We start from the raw sequence: 19,900 nt of genomic DNA on the forward strand, positions 1-19,900 counted from the left end.
AAAAAAAAAAAAAAAAGAACAAAAAACATCCCGTTTCTCCTTTGACCCTGCCACCACTTTGGGTCATCTTCCTTCTTTCCTCCTTTCCTTCTTCTCTTCCATCAATACCCAGATCCTTTCTGTGGTCAGGCTCAGTGGACATGAAAAGGGCTCTAATTCCATCTCAGCCCTCCTCAGGAAGACAGGTTGTTCTGAAAGAAAGATGTTAGAAATCCAATGGGAGCTTAGAGCTAGGAAAGATCTTAACAACAAACAAACCCCAAGTCCACTTTCCACCTCTGTCCTCCCTGCACACTGTACTGGATGCTCACCATCTGGCCAATGGGAAGCTGGCCGAAGACTGGTGGATGGAAAGGCTGGGCTGTGCTCCTTGTGCTTCTGGCAGGCAGCACTCTGCACAGAGCTCTTACGCCACTCAGCATCACCCCCCCACACACACACACACACACGTGGTCCTTCAGGTCACACTGGCCCAGAGTTACTGGCCTGGGGTGCACCACTATTCTTTGAGTTTTCCCTTTACTCTGCCAATATCATTTCAAATAGTCTTTATATTAAACATTCCTTTAAAAAGAACTCAGTTTGACTGGGCCATTCATTTCCATCAGAGACCCTGACTAATTAATACAGGACCAAGATAATCAAGAAGGGTGCTGTGGAAGCAACAGCTGGAGATGTTGTTACCTGGAGGATGATCTCTCTAGACCAGGACTGGGAAGCTTTTTTCCCTGTCAAAATGTATTATATCATTTGAGGGCCACACAAGATGATCAATTTAAAAATTAGCCTGCTATATTTGGTCAAACATTTGACTGATTCACCCTTAATGTGATGGAGTCCTGGTGTGGCTCTACAGGTTAATGCTCTGGACTGCAAAGTCAGTTTGAACCGCAAAGTTGGTGGTTCTAGCTCACCAGTTGCTCCTATGGTCGCTATGGGTCAGAACCAACTCAACGGCACTTAACAATAACAACAGCACAGTGTGATGGCTGGAACTGTTATTGCTTTGGTAGGGCCAGACCAAATGATTTCAAGGGCCGGACATTCCCCACCCTTGCTCTAAAGCGTAAAACTGACCATACCTCACTAAACCCTTCTGTGGCTCCCCATTGCTTTCAAGATGAAGTCCACATCCCTTATCCGGGCACCCAAGACTGTACTATACCACCTGGCACCCAGCAAGTCACCCAGAAGGGAGATAGTACCTGTTGCTATTGAGTCGGTGCCAACACATGGTGACCCTAGGGCAGTGCTGTTCCATAACGTTTTCAAGATTATAATCTTTATGGAAACAGATTGCTGCATCTTTCTCCCTCGGAACAGCGGTTACATTTGAACTATCAACCTTTCAGTTAGCAGCAGAGCACTTAACTACTGCGCCGCCAGAGCTCTTTAGGGGTTGTTAGGGGACTTGTAAGGGAAGGGGAGGAGTCCCAGGTGGGTTGCAGCCGTGCCACAAAGTGGCCCTGGTTGGCAAACTCCTAGAGGAGATAAAAAGGAGAGCTGAGATTATCTGAGCCAGAGGGTAATGCCAGGCTCCCCTCCCCATCCAGAGTCTCTGCCCTTCCACACTTCAAGTCAGCTGAACACTGGGCCTTCATTTAACCCAGGCAAGCCCTGGCTTTGGGGTAGAAGAACTGGAGTCAAATTCTAGTCCCATCACTGACACGGCAAGCTCGTGAATTCCCTGAGCTTCAGTTTTCTCAATTGCTAAGTGGGAGTAGCCTCCCAGGGCAGTGGGGGAGCTGTTCCAGTGTTCGGGGTGGCTCCTCTCCCAAACTGTGAGGAGGGAGATCCAATAAGCTTGGGGCTCAGGAAGATGAGTCTGAACCCCGGCTTTACTACTTATGGTGTGATCATCTCATTTCTCTGAACCTCATCTGCAAAGCACAGTGAGAACCGCTCCTTGCAGGATGCCTGTGAGGATTTGGTGAGCTCAGGCCAGCCAGGGCCTAGTTTGAGGCAGTATGCTTGTTAAATGTTTTCTTCTGCTTTTCTCCCTATGCCTTTCTTGGGGCAGACAGCCTCTCTGCCTTGTGTGCTGGCCTCTTCCCCTCCTTATTTGTACAATGGAAGGGTTAAGGCTGCTGTCATTGTTACATGTCATAGGCATGCATGGGGGAAACCAGGAGTAATCTGCAAAGTAGCAAACATAATTCCTAATGGCAGCACAACAGTAGGGGCTGATGGGGGTGGTGGGAGGTGTTCCCATTTGCAAAATCCACCCTGTTTAAGCCTTCCACGGAGGCTTGGTTTGACCTCTCTACATCTGGTTTTTATAAAGCACCCATGGGCTGGGTTGGGACCAGTGAAGGAAAGAGAACCTAGGCCCCTGAGTACACTCTTGCATGCTCAGTGGAGGAGCAAGGGCAGTCCTCTACAGACAGGATGTGTGTGTGAGTGTGTGCAAGTCCTCCACCCCTACTTCTCAGAGAAGAGAAGAGTTCCAGGGCACTGGAAGCCTTCAAGAAACTTCCTCTCTGGGTTACTCTAATTCTGAGTCTGGTTCCTGTCCAAAGCCTGAACAGTAGCTGTGGGCATGGTAACTAGAGTGCTTTGGAAGTCGGAACACCAGTGGTTGCTAGCTCAGTGAAGTGGCCCTGAAGCAAGTGACTACCCCTCTCAGCCCTTGGCCTTGCCTCTGAATCTTTCAGTGGATGCTTCCACACATGAAGGAATCAAATTAGGAGTCAGATTGTGTTGCACCATTCCCCAGGCCTCTGCTTCTAACCACTAACCCAGATGGTCTTATTATCCCACCAATCTGATTCATGTCCCTCCCTTGGCTGTCCATCCCCCACAGGATGGACACATTTCATAGCCCTTCAGATCTGGTCCCTGTCAACCTTGCCAATCTCATTTCCTATTCCTTCCCCACCAGTACAGCCTCTTCCAACCACATCAGGTGCTCATAGTTCCTACCTCCTGACCTTCACCTATGCCAAAGCCTCTGCCTGAACACCCTTTCCCTTCTTTGCCTAGCAGATCAGACTTCTTGTCTCGAACCCCAGAAGCAGTGCCATCTCCAGTTTACCATTTCTTCCTCAATGCTCCCATAACACTTTATCCAAGACATAAACTCTACCGTATGCATTCATCCTTCAGTCCAACACAGACTGAGCCACTCTGCAGAGCTAGATCCTGTACTGGGGCTCAGAGTGATGAGGTCCATGCCCTGGGGGAGCTCCTGGCTCAGCAGCGAGGCAGACACTGCAGGTCCAGAATGACAGCACAGCCTCTCACGTTTGCCAGCACTGCAGCCTGCTTTCAGTCTTTGGTTTGGGGACACCATTTCTTGATTGGATTTTATTGAGGGCAGGAACTGGGTCTGATGCCCTTCTCTGTCCTCCCCTGATCCAAAGAGGATGCTCAGGAAAAGTAATAGATGAATGTGGGATCTGAATGTTTCCTGAAGTCTTGTGATTTTAGATACTGATGTCTTTTTATTTTTCTAAGTTTTATTGATTTTGTTGTTGTTGTTCAGAATATACACAGCAAAACATAAGCAAGGCAACAGTTTCTATATTCTAGTGACATTGATCACCTTCCTCTTCTGAGTTGTTCCTCCCTCATTAACATAAGCTCACTGACCCCTAAGGTCATCTTCTGAGGTGCTATTGTCAATGTGACCCCGTAGTTTGTTTTTTTTTTTAAAGAGCATGATGCTCAAGATAGATCTTTTTTTCACTAAGTAAGCTAACGTATTGTTTGATTTTCAGCTGACTTCAGGGAATATTTTTGGTTTGAAAATTTTAATTATCAAAAGAGAAAAAAATTAAAAATGATCTCAGGGAACAGCTTCATGGGCTCATTCACCTTTCATAGCTCCAGAAACTGTAGTCTGTGAGAATTTTAAATTCAGTTCTGCATTTCCCTGACTTTGAGCAGGATTCTTCTACAGAAACTTTGACCAGATATCCAGTGATGGTAGCCAGACATCATCCAGTTCTTCTGGTCTCCAAGGAGGTATGGAGACAAGGAGCCACACATTCCATATCCTCCTCTTGTTCCTGATTCTCCTTCTTCATCTATTGCTCCAGGTGAATAGAGACCAATTGTTGTGCCTTGGATGGCCCCCTTGTAAACTTTTAAGCCCCAGGTAGCACACAATGAACTAGAAGGTAGAACAGAGCACTGTCATTAAGCCAATTAACTGGTATATTCCCTGAAACCATGGCCCTAAAGCTTCAAGACAAGAAACCAAATTGCAGGAGGTATAAACAGCCTCAGCAACTACTCTTTTTGTTGTTGTTGTTGTTGTTGTTGTTGTTGTAAATGCATCTATTATACAACTTTTGCCAATCTACTTTTGCCAGGTGTACAATTTATGTATAGCAATTATAATAATCAGCAGGACCATCCTACCTATGATCAATGCAATTTCTCCATCATCATCAATGTCTCTTTCCCCACTCACTCCTGCCCTTAGTAACTACTAGTAAACTTTGTTCTCTATTGTTTGCCTTTTCTTGTCTTTTTTATAGAAAGGAGGTAATCTAATATTTGTTCTTTTTGATTGTTGATTGGCTTATTTTTCTCAGTATAATGTCTTCAAGCTCCATTTAGACTGTAGCATGTATCAGAACTTCCTACTGGTTGAATAGTATTCCACTGTGTGTGTAGACTACATTTTGTTTAGCCATTCATCTGTTGATGAGCATTTAGGTTGTTCCTACCTTTTGGCTATTTTGAATTGCAGCCAGAGTGCTCCTTGGAGGCCAGGATGGCCAAGCTTCATCTCTCATACTTCGGACATATTGTCAGGAGGGACCAGTCACTGGAGAAGGATATCATGTTTGGTAAGGTGGAGAGTCAGAGAAAAAGAGGAAGACCCCTAGTGAGATTGACTGGCAAAGTAGCAGCATCAATGGACTCAAGCATGGCAACACTTGGGAGGTTGGCCCAGGACCAGGCAGTGTTTTGTTCTGTTGCACATAGGGTTGCTGTGAGTCGCTACCGATTCGATGGCACTTACCACCACCAACAACAACTTTCAAGTCTTCTCAGTATATATGTAGCAGTGGAATTGCTGGGTCATATGAGATCCTAGTGTGGTGCTGTAGGATAAGCACTAGACTGCTAACTACATGGTTTTCAGTTCAAATCCAGCAGTCACTCCTCAGAAACCATGTACAGGGCTACTGTGAGTCAGATCCCACTCACTGGCACTTAATAACAACAGCCTGGTAGTTCTATTTTTAAGTTTTTTAGAAACTGTCACTATGTTTTCTATAACAACGATACTATTTTGTGTTCCCATCAGCAATGGATGAGGGTTCCAATATTATTTTTTGTTCATCTTCTTCTTTTAAAATCTTAGCCATCCTAGTGAGAATATAATGGTATAACAGTATCTCATTTTGTTTGGATTTGCATCATTTGATGGTTAAGGATGCTGAGCTTCTTTTCATGTGTTTGGTACCTCTGGTGAAATGTATATTCAAGAATGTTCTCTTTGGTGAAATGTATATTCAAGTCCTTTGCCTATGATTAGATTATTTGGCTGGAGTTTTATATAAATTCTGGTTCTTAGAATACTGTCAGATATATGGTTCTGAAGATATTCTCCTAATTGGTAGCTTGTCTTTTCACTCTTTTGGTAAAGTCTTTTGATGAACAAAAGTTTTCAATTTTTATGAAGTCCCATTTATTTATTTTGTCTTTTGCTATTTGTGCTTTTATTACAATATTAGATAACCCATTGTTGAAAGCTTCGCTTGCCAGCATTGTACTGCTTGTTCTTTCAAAGAATTTTATGGTTTGAGTTTGAGCATTTAGGTCCTTAATCCATTTTGCATTTGTTTTTGTGCATCTTATGAGATGTGGATCCTGCTTCATTTTTCTGCATGTGGAAATCTAATTTTCCCAGTGCAGTTTATTGAAGAGACTTCTCGTTTCCCATCAAACAGATTTAGCACCATTGTAAAAAGTCAGTTGGTCATAGCTGTGTGTTTATTTCTGGACACTCTATTCTACTCCATTGATATATGTTTCTATTATTATATTAGTGTGGTGAATAATATGCTTGCAAATCATTTGTTCTTCTCTTTCAACATTGTTTTAACTATTTTGGGTTTCTTGCCATTCCATACAAAGTTGAAGATTGATTGGTTTTTCTATGTCTGTAAAGGAGGTTGTTGGAGTTTGGATCAGGATTGCACTGAATCTACAGGCTGTGTTGAGTAGTATTGACTTTATAACAATGTTGTCTTCCAACCCATGAGCATGCAACATCTTTCTATTTATTTAAGTCTTCTTTAACCTCTTTCAGCAGTGTTTTCTAGTTTTCATTACATAAAATATCTTATTTTTCATAGCACAGTGCTAATATCCTTTATATGCGATTTCAGTTAATCTCATCTACTCAAGTGAAGTCACTAAGATAGGTATTGTGACCTCCATTTCATGATACAGAAACTGACACTTAGAGATGGACAATGTCTTGCTCAATGACACTTGGCAAGTCAGTGGCAGAGGTAAGGCTAGACTGCTAGACTGGCTCCTGCCTCCTAGCCCAAGGCTCTGCCTTTTGCATCAGTATATACTCTAAAGTGAAGGGATAGGCCATAGACTCCAGCTGAAGGTGTCCTCTGCAGTAGGCACAATCAATACACTAACTTGGGATCCTTCCAAGGATTTATTATGATGTTGTTTATCAGTGAGGATTTTTGTTTTCTTTATAGTGAGTTGTAATCCTGCATTCTTCATCAGCAAGTGCCTCTTTGATCTAAGCAAACAAGGTTATGCCATGTGGATATCGCAGGTTGCTAATGAGCCTTCCTCTGATCCTGCTATCATGGTCTTCATATACTCCAACATTCAGACTGAATAAGTATGAAGAGAGGATGCACATCTTGACACACACCTTCTCTGATTTTAAACCATTCAGTATCCCATTGTTCTGTTGGAACCACTGCCTCTTGGTCTATGTACAGGTTCTGCAGGAGCACAATGAACTGTTCTGGGGTTCCCATTACTTTCAATGTCATCCATAATTTGTCAGGATCCACACAGTTGCTCGCCTCTGCATAGTCAATAAAACACAAGTCAACATCTTTCTAGTATTCCCTACTTTCAGCCAAGATCCATCTGATTTCAGCAATGAGTTCAACTTTGTTGCTGCTGTTGAGTGCTGTCGAATCAATTCCAACTCATAGCGACTCTGTATAGGGTTTTCCAGGAGCAGCTGGTAAATTTGAACTGCCGACCTTTTGGCCCAGGGCATTATCCTGCGGTGCCACACCAGGACTCCTAATGAAGTCAACTGGTGGTGGTGGTGGTGAGCCACTGAGTCAGTTCGTACTCATAGCGACCCTGTATAGGGCTTCTGAGGCTGTAAACTCTTAAGAGAGCAGAAAGCCTCATGTTTCTCTCATGGAGCGACTGGTAGATCCGAACTACTGACCTTGCAGTTACCAGCTCAGTTTGTAGTCTACTGCACTACCAGGGCTCCTTGAAGTCCTGGTGTGGCACTGTGGGTAAATATGCTGGACTGCAAAGTTGGTTTGAATCGCAAAGTCGGCAGTTCAAATTCGCTACCCGAGCCTATGAATTGCTATGAGTCGGAACTGACTCAACAGCACTTAACAATAACCAGGGCACCTTAAAGGGTCCACTGTTGTTGTTGTTGTTGTTGTTAAGTGCCTTCGAGTCGGTTCCGACCCATAGCGACCCTGTACAGGGTTTCCGAGGGTGTAAATCTTTACCGGAGTAGAAAGCCTCATCTTTCTCCCGCGGAGCGGCTGGTAGTTTTGAACCACTGACCTTAAGGTTCGCAGCCCAATTCCACTCGAAGGTTCTAAAATCTAATCTTACCACTGTCATTTTCTTACATAAAGTTCTCCAAAGAACCTCACCTCCCACCTCAGCATCTCAAGAATGGCACTCAAGGACCTTCCTAAAATCAGGCCCCAGTCTCCCTTGTTTCAGCTCATTTTCCTTTTGTCTGGGTTCCAGCCACTGCCAGCCCCTTAGCCCAGCCTCAAACAACTCCTCCCCTTTTAAAAGACTTTCTGCCTGCCGGTCTCCATTCCCCGCCCCCCACCCCCCACACATACAATAACCACTTATATGGCCAACAAAAATAATTCCAGAGCACTTTGTAAGTCCCAGGCAGTATGCTAGGCTTTTTTCCGTATCTTGGTTCCTTTAGTTCCCATGTTGTTGCTCTTACGTAGCGTCGAGTTGGACTCATAGCGACTGTGTGCATAACAGAACGAAACACTGCCGGGTTCTGCACGATCCTCACAATTGTTATGCTTCAGCCGACTGTTGCTGCTACTGACTGTGTCAATCGTCTTGTGGAGGTCTTCTTCACTGACCCATACTTTGGACTGTTATCAGGAGTGACTGTGATCATGCTTTGTAAACTGGAGAGTCAGCAAAAAAAGAAGAAGACCTCAACGAGATGGACTGGCATGGTAGCAACCACAATGGGTCCGTGTGTAAGAATTGTGAGAATGGCGCAGGACCAGGCAGTGATTCGTTCAGTCCGGACTCACAGCGACCCTGGATAGGGTTTCCGAAGAGTAGCTGATGAGTTTGAACCGCCAACCTTGAGGTTCAAACCAACCTTGCAGTCTGTGCTTATCCTATAGCGCCACACCAAGACGCCAACAACAATATGTTGTTAAGTGCCATCAACCCGCAGCGACCCTGATAGGGTTTTTGAGGAGCAGCTGGCGAGCTTGAACCACCGACCTTGCGATTCAAGCCGACTTTGCAATCCAGTGCATTAACCCACAGCGCCACACCAGAACATACCACCACATAAGCTGTTATTCCTATTACAGATAGGAGTTCTGGTGTGGTATAAACATTGACTGCTAGCCAGAAGGTTAGTGGTTCAAGCCCACGAGCCGCTCTTCGGAAATCCTATATAGTCACTATGAGTCAGAATCGAATCAACGGTACTTAACAACATGTTACAGTGGAAACTGAGATTCAAATAAGGCAAGACCAAAACTGACACTCCACATCTACCAGTTTCCAAAGCTGTCTTGTACTGCTCTCTCTGGGATAGCGGTCTCTGGGAGAGTTAGAGGCAGGATCCTGTCTTTGTGGTTCCACTTTGGATCAGGCATTGCTGTCAACATCTGTGCGTGACTCCGGAAGGGCAGAACGTAGGCAGATGCACCTGCGTCCCCAGCATGCAGCCGTGCACAGAGGCCCTGAGGGATTGATTTCTTTCTTTTAATTTAATATTTAAAAAAAATTGATGTGTAATCATTGTTAAAGAAAAAAAGTGTAAATCTACATTCTTTAAAATGTTTTTTATTTATGTTGCTGCTCAGAATATACACAGCAAAACACACCAATCCAACAGTTTCAACATCAAGTTCAGTGAACTGAGTTGTGCATTCTCAGCATCCTTTTCCGAGTCGTTTCTCCCATTTAACATAAACTCACTGCCCCCTAAGGTTTGCATCGCTTTGATTCCACGAAGATAGTTCTTAAAAAGAGCACAGTGCACACGGCAGTCTTTTTTTGCTACTTTAGGTAAACTACTGTCTGGTTTTAAGAAGACTCCTGTGCACTTCTTGATAAACAGTTGGAAAGGTAAGGCAGTGTGTGGGTGGTTTAGGAGCTCAGCCCTAACTAACCCAGACGACCCGCCAGAAGCAGGACCTTTGCCTCTACAGTCTAGGCAAGGGCACTCAGTGGGGGAAAAAGAAAAACAGCCGCCTGCACGCCTTCGGACTGCCTTACACGTGCTGGGCTTCCTGGCCCTAGTTCCAGCTGCCCGGCCATACCAATTTCTATAGGAGAGGGAGGGATGAGGGCAGTCAGAGGGAATAGCTAGGATTAGCAAATTCTCTTGTTGAAATGGTTGGATTAAAGAGCTTGTCTCTCTGCCATTCCGCCCACCACAGTGTCCCCAGAGCTCTCTCCCGCCGGAGCAGAGTTAAGACCCAAGCGTCCTGCCATTCCGTCACATACCCCCCCCTCACAGAAGTGGTGCAGGCCGCGGGTTAGAACGCCCCGCCCCGGCCCGCCCCTTCTGTGAGGTTATAAAGTGCCGCGTTCCACGGTGCAACCGCGGAGGCTGTTGCCTCGGTGCCGCTCTCCGGAACGGAAAGGGCTGCTGCGGCTGCCTGTGCTTCCTGTGCTGGTAGCTGCCCTCGCTTGGGCGCTGTTCCCGGGCTCCCGTGCGCTGCGCGTAGCCCTGGCCCTAGCGGCCGGGGCATGGGCCAGGGGTGCGGGGTAAGGCGGCTTCTCTCCTGGCGGTGACCTGCACCTGCTTCAACATGAAGACCCTCATAGCCGCCTACTCTGGGGTCCTGCGTGGTGAGTATGGGGTAGGAGTAAGAATTCTAATCGTGGATTTGTGCTATCACGTGAAGGGTCTGGGGGAAGGGCTGTTACATAGGAGGGGTCTGCAAGGCCTTGGGGACTTTGATCCTCAGGTTGTAACACTGGATGAAGCTCTTCCGGAAAGGGTGTAAAGAAGGGCTCTCAGGTAGGCTGCCATGTGGTTTTAGTATGAGGGTACATTGCTGGAGGACTGACTGACCACACACAGTGCAGATTAAAGTCCCTTCTGTTTCCTTTAATTTTGGGTAGCTTGCACCCCTTCCGGTCAGATCCTTTCGTTACCTAGTCTGTACCAGGCAGTCTGGCATCATGTCCGAGTCTGGGTTCCATTCTCTATTCTAGTGCTCATCAGCTTTTGAGGCTTCTGCCATATCACTTCCCTTCTCCCTAGCTTGTTTCCTCATTTCTGTTATGGGAGTGATACCACCTTCCCTTCTTGGCCACCTGGGATACCTCCTATCCAGCTCACAGCTGGTCTGGTGGTCCCTGGTACTTCCCTCCCCTCACGCCTGGCCAGGTGGAGCAAGCTTTGACAGTGTGAGACTGAATGGGGCAGGGTGGCATGGGTTTTGCAATCTCTGAAACAGCTGCCAGATGGCGACAAGCCTGGTTGGGACAGGTGTGCCACACTAACCTCTGCCCCACACCCATCCTCTGTCTTTTCACAGACAGGCCTTCCCTCCATTCTCCCTGCTAGTGTCCTAGCTCTAGCTCACCCTCTCTCACCTCAATCCCTTCCACTCAGCCTGGCATACTTAGAAGCTGGGGGCAGACCCTAGGTTTCCTCCAGTCTGGCCCATGTTCTTGGGTTACCCTCATGGAGGGTTACACTCTGTGAATCAGGGGCAGAATTGAGACCCCACAGCTTTTTCAGCTCAAGGAAGAGCTTTATTTTATTTTTTTTCTGCTTCCCAGGAATCTCCCTCCCCATTTTACAGTTGGAAAAACTGAGTGGAAAAAGGCATGATCTGCCCAAGGTTTCCTTAAAATAATGCTGTGGTTAGGAGCTTAAATACAAATCTAGAAGATCCTGAGAGTAATCATAACTGTCTTGGTCTGTGTGTCTGGTTCTCTTATAACTTTTCTCCTTTGTCCTAAGTGTTTATTCTGCTTATTGTACCTTTTTCTTTAAAAGCCCTCTATCTCTTGTGGCCCTGTAGTATATGCACTGCACTACTAACTGCAAGGTTGGTGGTTCCTTGGACACCCTATGCAGTGTCCCTATGAGTCGGAACTGACTCCACAGTATATAACCACTCCCTCTCTCTCCTGTAGCCCTGTAGGATAAGCACTGGAGACCCTATACAAGGTTGCTATGAGTCAGAACCAACTCCATGGCACTTAGCAACTTCCTCCCTCACCTTTATAATAAAAACAAAACACGTTAGTTATTGAAAATTTTAAAAATATGGGTAAACAAAATAAAAATTACTGATAAACCAACTATCCAATGATAACCTCCTATTAATATCTTACTACATTTCTTTGTAATTTTATTTATACATGTTTGATAGATAAAGGGCATGCTTTAGATAATACTGACTCCTGTTTTCTTTCTCTTAATAGTCAATCACAAGTATTTCCTTATGTTACTTAAAAATCATCTTAAGTGACAGCAAGGTAACCCACCCTGAAGCTGAATCACAATTGAATGTGTCTTGCACCTTGGTTGGCATTACTCCATCTTGGGATTATCACTGTGGTGCCAGGTCCTTGTCTGCGTCTCTAGTTCGGGAGCTACTTGTGGGCCTTGGAGAGGTTCTGAGCTTTGAGAACCCTGTGCTGCTCTGTGCATCCTTCTCTCACTTCATTCACCCTGCCCTTGGATGGGAACAAAAGGGAACAAAGAGACTTGACCGTGCCATCTTGGTCCCCAGGTAATAGGATAGGAAGTGCTTTTACTGGTGCTCCTTCCTGGAGATCCATTTCTTTGGCTCTGTTCTAAGAGCCAGGGACCCCAGTTCTCAAGGTTTTGATCTAGAGTTTGTTACTTGGAAGGACTTCTAGTGAATGGTTTAGGGCAAATCACTTAACATCATACCAGGGTCACTTCATGTTGTCAGAGTTGGAAAACATGAATCTTTTTACTAGCTGCAAAAAATTCCATCAGGGGATGGATGTAGCAAGGGTTGGTATGAAATGCAAACCAGTCAGTTTAGCTCACTGGGATCTGCTTGGTGAATGACTGGGTGGGGTAGGGAAGGGTACTGAAGGAAATTTTTTGTTATCTGTCCATCTCCATTAGACCTGCTTTCTACATCCTTAATCCTTGAAGACACTCCCCAGTGGCCTAGTTTGGTTCTGTGGATAAGCTTCCCATGTTGTGAGGTGGTGAACATCCTGTCAGTGGCCGTATTCAAGGAGAGACCATGGATTCTGAGAAGGGCAGTCCTGTGCTGGGTGAGAGATTGAAATATATACACTAGCAACTGGTTCCTTTGTCAGAAGAAGAGGCCCAGCTCTGGGGGAGTTTGGTCTGGTGGATGTGTGGTTATTTGATGGTGGGGAATCTGAGTTGCTATTTTCTTATTTCTGGGGAATTACTAGACATGGAGGCTGCAGACTTAGCCACATTTGTAACCCTGTCTCTTCCCCTGTGCAGGGGACACACCTGCCCATAGCCCTGGTGTGATACAGGACCCAAGTATCACAAGATGGTGCTAGCCCCAGTCAAGTTCTGAGCTGATTTATTTTGTGTGACTCTAAAACTGCTTCTCGGAAACCCTCTACAGGGTTGCTGTGAGTTGGAGTCGGCAAAGAGCAAGCCCAGGAACAAGGGTGGGATTTGCCAAGGGAAGGGAATGGCTGATGGAATGGAGGGCAGGTTTTGCTGTATTGGAGGAATCCTTTCTAATAGTTGTTGAGGACTGCAACCCACTGGAATGGGTAGGGATAGAGATTCCCACCACTGGGGTATGTAAGCAGGGGCTTGGTAGGTGAGAATAAGTAGCTAGATTGTTGGGAGTGACTCTGGATCCAAGGTTGACAGTCCTAAATCATAGGATGAGAACATCACTCAATGTTTCCCTCTCCTCTAATTCTATGAGTTTCCTCCTCCCTTACACTACTCCCCCAACTCCACAGAGACCATAACTGGGGTTATCTGTGCTACCAAGGACTGGCCTGAGTTCGAAAAAGAGAGCTAAGAGGAAGATGATATTAGCTGCTGGATTACTCAATGGCCAGTGTGGAAATCCTGCCCCACCCTCTCCCACCCCTGTTTTCCGAAGTGCAGTGGTGTCATTAGGGTTGGTGCCACCCAGTGCAGTATCCCTGGTGTCCCACCCCCCCTCCCATGGACCTCCTCTCATATCAGACCCTTCAGAATCCTTAGGAATGTTAATGTCAATCTTATTCCTAGAATAATATATAGTAAGTATCATTGTAAATTGTTTAAATGTGATTAATATATCTTAAATTATGTGAATACGAACAACTTTTTTGTATAATCTTTCTACAATGAATTACAACATTATTGCTGTTGCTAAATGTATTATCAAGTTGGTTCCAACTCATAGTGACCCTATATAGGGTTTGAACTACCACACCACAACATTATTAGTAACTGAGTGGAAGGCTTTTTTAGTTTTTCTCCTTTTCCTTTAATTGCCATTTCATTCTCAAAAAAGTTATTGATACAGGTTCATAAACACTAATTACCACAATACTATAGCTACAACACCAGAAAATTTGACAAAATCAGCTACTATAAAAACACCAGCAGCAGTTGAAAAACAGCAGTGCATGCTTGTAGCACGTGCAGTGAAATCATGTGATTTGAAGTGTCATTGTAACCGAGTAGTAATGACAGCTCTGAACCGAGCACATTGGGAGATTCAAAAAGGAAATTCACCTCGAGTTTTAGCCTTGGAGGTATATTGGAGTCCTGGTGTGGTACTGAGGATTAATCTGCTGGACTGCAAGGTTGGTTTGAACCTCAAGGTTGGCAGTTCAAACTCATCAGCCAAACCCCATACAGTGTCACAATGAGTTGGAACTGACTCGACGACACTTAACAACAACAAACAACAGCCGTATTGATACATATAAATTTGGCTTGGCATAGTGAGTTACCTTTTGGACAGCTAACTGCAAGGTCAGCGGTTCAAATTCACCCGCTTATCTGTGGAAGAAAGATGAAGCTTTCTGCTCCCATAAAGATTTACAGCCTCAGAATCCCATGAAGATTTACAGCCTCAGAAACCCTATAGGATCTCTATGAGTCAGAACCGATTCAGCGGCACAACCACCAACAACCACCAAACTGGGCTGATGAAAAATGTTTTTGTTGTTATAACTAAATACAGAGATATTTTTATACAAATGTAAATTTCTGTCTCCTCTATGACACTACTGCCACAGTATTTGGGTCATAAATCATAGATGCTGGTTAGTTCTGGATGTAGCTCAGCCCTTACATTATAGATTGGAGCACTAAAGCCCCCAAAGAGAAGAGAATCATTCAGGGCCATGAAAGCCAGTGCTAGAACCAGATCCTTCTCCCAGTCTGTGGGAGAAGCAGATTCTGCTAGAAAAGTGTGGCAAGGCTGGGAAGGACTGCATGTGGGACCCTTCACAGATCTAGAGCTGTTTGCTGATTGAGTGAAGGTTGGTCTCCCAGTCTCCATGATGGGGTCACAGATAACACCTTCCCTGGAGTGTTAAGGTAGTTCCCCCAGGTTGCCCTGGTTAGGACAGACAGACACAAGGAACCCCCAGAGCTTCAGTTGCCAAGTGAACTGCCAGTTGCTTCCAACCTACTTCAGACCTCCCAAACTCCTCCTCATGATGTTGCTAATGGATAGCAACAACAGCTTCATGTCCTGTCACATCCCAAACACACTGGTGGTCTTTTTGTCCTTCCTGCCTTCCCACTCCAGTCCTTCCTCAGGACCTTGACAGGTGCTGTCCTTGTGCCCAGATCTTTGCATGGCTGACTTCTCATCCTTCCATCTCCTCGGGAGAGTCTCCATCCCCTACTCAAGCTATCATGTGAACTTTTAAGGCGTTTGTCTCCTGCATGAGAATGTCAGCCCTTTGGGAACAGGGACTTTGTTCAGTGTTGTACCTTGAGTATCTAGCACAGTGCTTGGAGGTAGTTGTTGTTGTAGGCACCCATTATATATTTGTTGAACAAGTGAGTAACTAATGGGAGAAAGGCCTCTTGAGAGCTGTCCCATCCCTGGAGTTGACAAGAAGTCTTGCTCTTGGTTTCAGCGTGATTACCTGAGCCTACCTGGGACCTTCTCTGTGCCTACTGATGTTGAGTGTGGAGGCTGCAGTTGTTCCCTGCCTTGGAGAGCTGTTCAGACTGGCATGGAGTTGACTCTAGGACTGAGCCCCAAGTGGGTGTTGCTGGGGCACACCGTAGTCCTCATCCCATCCTGCGCTTAGATGCCAGAGGACTAGATTTCCATCCCTGACTTCCTTCCAGAACTTGGCCAGACTGCTCGTTTCCTCTCTGGGAATCTCACTTTCCCTATCTGGAAAAGAGGATGAGAAATTGGAAACCCTCAGAATAGATGTTAGGGTATGAGTGAATGTGATTGGAAAGTGCTTGTAAACGAACTGAGAAGCTCATGTTGCTGTTAATGGACTCGTGGGGACCCCATGTGTGTAGAGTAGAATTGTTCCATAGGGTTTATTTCATTTTGAAAAAATAAAGTTTATTAGATCATAATGTTGTCTGAATTTACCACCTTTGTCAAAAGCCAATTCAAACCTTCCAACATAGTCTATAATTCTTTAATCAAAGCCAACAACTTATGGGCTGCTTCAGCATCTATAGTCGACCTTTCACTAGCCAGGCAAACTTCCCGAAATAATCACAGTGGCTTCGTCATCTTCTCAAATTCTCTTGCTTTTCTGTGTCCCTTTTGAATAACCTCCTCTGGGAGATTAGCAAGTCTTGCTGCATTGAAGCCATAGCTTTTTAGGGCAAGCTCCCTTAATGAATTTGTAGAGGAAGGTAATGGTCTCCTGGCTAGGATCTTCACATTCATTTTCTACCATGCATGCCATGTGTCCTAGATGTACGGCAACATTTTGAGAATAATCTTCCACTAACGAATGGTAGTGGGTAGAAAACAACGTACAGCACTTTATATTCTCAGCAAGTTCCTTAACAACTACATTTGCTATTGCTGTACCATCCAATGTTGCAGTACCTCTTCCTAATTCATCCATAAGCACGAAGAATGTGCTGTTGCATGTGTTAAGTATGTTGGCAGTTTCACTCAACTCAACAAAAAATGTTGAGTTGACCTTTTAGAAACAGATTAACAGAGCTGTCTGTCTCCCAAGACATCTCTGGGTGGATTTGTCCTTTGTCATTTGTCCTGTGTGATGTGTGTATCAGGTCCCAGCCCTATGGAGAGTGGTGAACTCAGCTCTGGGACACCAAAACAAGCATCGCCGATAGTCCTGTTCACTGACTGAGCAGCCCCCATGTGAGACCCTATACTGCACATACAGTTTAATCAGCTGCCGGTCCTGCCTTGCAGGAGGAAAGTGCCATGACAGGGAAGCAAGCCCAGGACTGATTGTAAAGGTCAGAAGTTGAGGGTGGGACAACTAAGTTATCGTGGGATCATGTCTTCCTGGAAGACATGATATTTGCAGACATTGGTCTGGATCTTGAAAAATGAATCAATGTTTGCAAGGGAACAGTATTAATAGAGGCATGTGACATGACTAGATGAGATGTCCTAGTTGCAAGGCCACTGAGCAGCCCAGTTGGGCGGGGGTCCTGGTGTACTGACAGGCAGAGACAAAAGAGACTAAGAGGAGGTTGTACCCAAGCCTGGGGAAGCTCACCCAGGCCTGTCGGGGAGGAAGGTTTGAGTTCTTAGGAAAGGAGCCTGGTCATTTGGTGTTTCTGGGGCTCCAGCACTTCTGGGGCCTTCTGGGTATGGAAATGCTAATGAGAGATTTGAATGCCCTTGTTCTGCCATTGAACTACCATGTAGCCTTAGCAAAACATGACCCCCTCCTTGCCCCAGCAGCCTCCTTATCTATAAAATGGTCAAAAACCTACTAAGAGTACCTGTCTTGATTATGATAGAGACCCAAGGATGTTGGAACTGTGAACCCTTTGGGCAAGTCAATAGAATTAGGAAACATTAACTTCTTTTATTATTAGAGTAGATAGAGTAGTCTTGAGCAAAGGGCCAGGAGCCTAATTCTTCATCTGCTTCCTGTAGGACCTTGGGTAAGACCCTGTCTTCTTGGGCCTTAGCTTCCTCCTGTGTATAATTATTATGTGCCACTGAGTCAGTTCTAACTCATAGCAACTGGGTTTCCAAGGAGCAGCTGGTAGGTTTGAATTACTGACCTTGTGTTTAGAAATCAAGTGCTTACCCTACAGTCCCACACCAGGACTCCCCTTTGTATATATGATTTCAGTCCTGCCTCTGACTTTTGTACAGTTCTTGGGGTCGACTTTGGTCTTATTTTTGTCTTCAACTCCTCCTTGTAAAAATGGAGCTCATATTCTGCTGGGGCCCAGGTAAGTGCCCTAGCAGAACCATCTCCCCATGATTACCCATGTATTGTGATAAGGACCTATTTTGGGGACTCCTTGATGACGCACTTGTAAACTGGTGGTGTTGCCATGACAACCCCTCCCACTTCAGTAGCTATTTTTTAAATGTGCTAGGTTAGAAGGTAGGGGTGGGAAAAAGACATCGAGGTCCTCAACAGTCTTATCCAGGGTCTTGGTTGTATCCCCAGAATACTGGGAGCATAGTGTCCTTTGGCCCCACCTCTCAGGACTCCACCCTACTTCGTGAAAAGCTAATATCTGAAAGCCCAGGATTCTAGAGTAGCCTGAGGAGGATGCTGTTTTTCCTTGAGGGAAATCTTTTGTGGGTCAACATTACTCAGTGATTTCTAGCTGGGCACAGAGGCCAAGTTGGCAAGACCTCAGACTCCAGTTCATCTACTTCACTGGGTCCCATAATTCAATGCCAATGGGAAAATAAGACCTAGAAAGGGAGGAAGAAGCCAGGTTAGAAGCTGTGGATGCCCAGTGGGGTCTGCTGCTAGCCAGCACCAGGTGCAGAAGACCCTGAGGAGTATAGAGCTTTTCCCTCCCAACACAGCAGCTACAATGATGTTTGGGTTTTCCAGTGGTTTGGCTTCTTCCTTGGGCCAGAGGTCCCTGTGAGCTCAGCTTTGGTGCTATAGGATAAGTACTGAACCACAAGGTCGGTTTGAACTGCAGAGTTGATGGTTCAAACTCACCAATCTCTCCTTGGAAACCACGTACAGGATCACTATGAGTCGGAACCACCTCGATGGCACTTAACAGCAGCAACAATTTTCAAAACAGAACCCTTAAAAGGATTATTGGTCCTTCCAGAAAAGAGTTCACCAGTAGGTTAGTACCAGTATATGGCTGGCTGCTTCATGGCCCCTTAGGCACCATCTGAATTTGGGGTGGAAGGGATGGGGGTTGGGGGGTTCTTTCTGACCTTCAGCATGGAAAACAGCATTCTAGTCTTTCATGCCTTCCCCTCCACTTTACCAACTAGTCTCACTCACTTGATGGCCTCAGACTTTAAGCCAGACTGTGCTCTCTCCCTACTCTGGGTCTTTGCAAATGCAGCTCCCACTACTTGGGCTCCTGACCCCTAATCTACCTCCTGTCCGCCTGACAAACTCTTAATCATCCTTCACATCTACCTGAGCCATTACTTCTTCCAGGAAGTCTTCCTTGAACCAGGAAGGTATCCTTGAGAGTACCACTTAGGCTGAAGTGGGGGCCTCCTCTAGATTCTCTGGCCCTGACTTCCCCTCTGTGTATAATTGTTCACAGCTCTAGCTCACTCAAAAACCACGTTAAGACCACATCTGACTTCCCTTGGCTTCACAAGGGGGAAGAAGAATCAAACTCAATATCAGCCCAAAGCTGATTCCTACAAAGTGGAGGTCAGACTTGCCTCCACTATACACCCTTCTTTACCCTATTCTAACACCAACCCCCACCCCCAGCACTTTCTGCTTCACATCTGGATTCGATAACCCATTGCAATGGCCACACAGAATTCATAACAATACTTACGATTATGACATCTATTAGGGAAGTGCATAGGATACAATTCAGAATCAGAAAACAACTCGGGATGCAGCAGTTCTCCAGGCAGGAGCACCTCTTGTCTGCCGTATTGCAGGCACGACTCATTCTTGTCTTCAGACTCTCAGCCTTGTGGCCTGCTAGGGCAAGTATTACATTATGCTTTTGTCAGTCTGTAAATGTCCAAAGGGAACATTCTGCAGGTTAGCCTCCTGCTTGTAGGCACACAGCTTTACTCAGTCCATGGATCTAGATGCCGACAGCTACTGCATGCTGCAACTTCTGCCATCGCCTCTGTGGTCGCCGCTAGTGCCCAGGAGTGGAGCGGAGCGCAGCTTCTAGCAGGTGACAAGCAGAGGAGAGGCAGGGTCTTGAAGCTCCTGACAGAGCCTGGTGTTGCAGAGTGGTTAGACAGTGCTTGTTGGATGGATATTTGCATTTGGGTTCCACTCATCTCACATCCTCTGGACCTTCCATTATTGCCCCTACCTTTAACTTCAGCCCTTCCAG

General features: G+C 45.7%; 1 protein-coding gene across 1 annotated transcript in view; it reads left to right on the plus strand.

Annotated features, from left to right (window-relative positions):
- The first annotated feature begins 6,449 nt into the window (after positions 1–6,449).
- The window catches only part of DGAT2 (diacylglycerol O-acyltransferase 2), a 45,307-nt gene continuing 31,856 nt past the window's right edge, over positions 6,450–19,900 (plus strand). The window contains 2 exon segments of the mRNA XM_006875437.1: positions 6,450–6,476; positions 10,116–10,287. Coding sequence (XP_006875499.1) covers positions 6,450–6,476; positions 10,116–10,287 — 199 coding nt within the window.

Source organism: Chrysochloris asiatica, unplaced genomic scaffold (genome assembly GCF_000296735.1).
Source record: "Chrysochloris asiatica unplaced genomic scaffold, ChrAsi1.0 scaffold00326, whole genome shotgun sequence".
Taxonomy (NCBI): domain Eukaryota; kingdom Metazoa; phylum Chordata; class Mammalia; order Afrosoricida; family Chrysochloridae; genus Chrysochloris; species Chrysochloris asiatica.